The sequence below is a fragment of the Anopheles darlingi genome, chromosome 2, assembly GCF_943734745.1.
Source record: "Anopheles darlingi chromosome 2, idAnoDarlMG_H_01, whole genome shotgun sequence".
In the NCBI taxonomy this organism is placed as follows: Eukaryota; Metazoa; Arthropoda; class Insecta; order Diptera; family Culicidae; genus Anopheles; species Anopheles darlingi.
Window position 1 is genome coordinate 29866903 of NC_064874.1, and position 2500 is coordinate 29869402.

The 2500-nt window shown below is 48.4% G+C and overlaps 3 protein-coding genes across 3 annotated transcripts in view; 2 read left to right on the top strand and 1 right to left on the bottom strand.

Moving 5' to 3' along the window:
• Positions 1–1332, top strand: part of LOC125949758 (translin-associated protein X) — a 1429-nt gene extending 97 nt beyond the window's left edge. The window contains exons 1-2 of the mRNA XM_049677084.1: positions 1–305; positions 373–1332. The exon at positions 1–305 is cut by the window's left edge and continues 97 nt beyond it. Of these exons, the coding sequence (XP_049533041.1) occupies positions 16–305; positions 373–1135 (1053 nt within the window). The 5' untranslated portion in view covers positions 1–15 and the 3' untranslated portion in view covers positions 1136–1332. The remainder of the gene's footprint in view (positions 306–372) is intronic.
• Positions 1–2500, top strand: part of LOC125949769 (26S proteasome non-ATPase regulatory subunit 8) — a 594091-nt gene that overhangs the window by 266451 nt on the left and 325140 nt on the right. The window lies entirely within an intron of this gene.
• LOC125949764 (cyclin-dependent kinase 2) overlaps positions 1433–2500 on the bottom strand; it is a 1162-nt gene continuing 94 nt past the window's right edge. Inside the window, exons 1-2 of the mRNA XM_049677093.1 lie at positions 2306–2500; positions 1433–2236 (exon numbers count right to left, since the gene is read on the bottom strand). The exon at positions 2306–2500 is cut by the window's right edge and continues 94 nt beyond it. Coding sequence (XP_049533050.1) covers positions 1468–2236; positions 2306–2454 — 918 coding nt within the window. The 5' untranslated portion in view covers positions 2455–2500 and the 3' untranslated portion in view covers positions 1433–1467. The remainder of the gene's footprint in view (positions 2237–2305) is intronic.

Here is a 2500-nt window from a genome sequence, read left to right on the forward strand (position 1 = left end):
CTTGAATCGAAAAGAATGAGCCAAAATCGTGGTAACAGACGAAACTACCACGGTCGTAGCGGTGGCCGTGGTGGAAGTGGTGCAGGAGGAGGAGGAGGAGGAGGCCGCCGTGGAGGCAGAGATGGGCAAAATGCCGGTTCCGGGAGTTCCTTGGATGAGACAAATCCTATTATTCAGAGTTTCCGCGGATACGCCCGCGAACTCGATGCGAAGCACGATCGCCACGAGCGGATTGTGAAGTGCAGTCGAGACATAACGATCGAAAGTAAGCGCATTATCTTCCTACTACACACCATCGATCCCAGGTACGTTTCGTTCAACTGATGTCAAGTACAATAATTTATATAACGATAAACTATTCCACGGATTCAGGAAAAACAACGATGCAAAAGTTTGCGAGGAAGCGAAGCAGCGTCTGGAGAATCTGTTCCGGAACCAGTTTTTCATCATCGCGAAGGAACTACGAGGCCAAGATGCATACCAGTACGCTCGAGCGTATACACACGGTATGCAGGAGTTTATTGAGGCCTATTCCTTCTACGAGTACTCGAGCGGCCAGGAAATTTCGCACTGGCAGGTAGTGCAGGAAAAATTAAGTTATAAACATGAGGCTACACCACCAGTGAAGCAAGAAACTACCAACGAACCGAACGACTCGACCACAGCGGAAGTAGCCACCACGGCGGAAGTAGCCGAGGGTAGCGATGGACAAGCGGAAGCGGAATCCCCGCCAGCGACAACGAACGAAAGCCAGGCTACTCTCGAAAGCGTTTGTTTGCTGCAGCCGCTTGATTTTGTGCTCGGTTTGGGTGATTTGAGCGGAGAGATTATGCGAAAGTGCATTAACGGGCTGGGCTCTGGGCAGGTCGATAGTTGCTTCGGGCATTGTCGATTCATGCAGGATCTGTACCGCGGATTTCTGAGCGTGTCATCGGCCCGCAGCCGTGACTTTACGCACAAAATGAACACCTTACGCCAGAGTTTGGTGAAGAGCGAAAACGTTTGCTACAATGTAACGATGCGCGGTGGTGAGGCGGCAAAGTGGGGTGGTGGTCCATCGGATGAAGCATTCGCAAGCTTCGTAGGAAACTCGAACTTTGAAGCAGCTGAAGAAGATGAAGGGGTTTACTTTTAAGAAAAAGATTTCCCACTTTTTGGATTCCAATCCATAGAATATTTCAGGATTCTTTGGGCCAATATTCGTCATTCTCATTGATTTTTTTTCTTTATTTCAATAATTGTTCTTCATGGTTTTGAATTTCATTAAGTCACTTCAGGTCGAAATAAACCGGTACCGGAACTGGCATACATTACCGGAAAACAAGATTTCATACTATTCTTCATACCTCTCAGAAGCACAGAACAGGGTTTTGGCGTAGAAAAGCAACCGTTTATTGAGCTCAGTGGTTGTTTCGATTGAAATCTTCCGAATACAGGGGTGAGATCGAGAAGTTGATGTGATGGCGGCTAGAATTCCGGTGGAACTAACTGTACATCATCGAAGTAACCATGACTCATGGCATCCTTTGGCGACAGCCGTGCTGTTGGATCGTACCGCATCAGGTCATTAAAAAGAGCTAGTGCATCTCGTTCGGTTCTTAGTTCAAGCGGCATTGTACCGGCTTGCCACTGCGGAAAAGTTTTCTTGTAATCGGTTAAATGCGAAACCCCTGGCCAGCTCTGCTCGGTCGGTGTGCCAAGTTGGCGAAAGATTTTGTACAGTTGATCGATTTCGCTGTCGCCCGGAAACAGTGGCCGCTTCATAAGCATTTCAGCAAAGATGCATCCCAAGCTCCAGGTGTCCACACCAACGCAATAGAATTTGGTGCCGAGCAGAATCTCGGGCGCCCGATACCAAAGCGTCACCACCTCGTGGGTAAACACCCGAATGGGTAGATTGACGGCACGAGCTAGTCCAAAATCAGCCAGCTTCAGATGGCCCTTGCGATCCACGAGGAGATTCTGTGGCTTCAGATCGCGATGCAGAATGCGGTGCAGGTGGCAATGTGCTATTGCGTCCAGCATCTGATGCATGTAGCTCTTGACCAGCGCCGGGCTGAAACTAGCCTTGTGTCTATCCAGCATCTTCTTCAGATCCATATCGAGATACTCGAAGATCATGTAGATGCTAGTATCGATAATGATGACATCGAAGAGTTCAACTATTGAATGATGCTTCAAGCTCTTCAACAGCGATATCTCGCGCATGGCCGTTGAAGGTACACCTTCCGTTTCGCTGAAAGAAACCATTTACATTCATTGTTATTATCCTTTGCGGTAAAGTCAGCCCGAACCAACACGATACCTGTCCAGCCGAATACGTTTCAGAGCCACACATTTTTGGGTCAAGATATCGGTCGCCTTAAACACCACTCCGTAAGTGCCTTCGCCGATCTTTTCTAGCTTATCAAAGTGGCCTATCTTCGACATTCCGCCACCGAACGGTATTCGCATTATTTTCACCGTCCCACCGTTAGAAGCGCCAGTCTTAACATCTAGC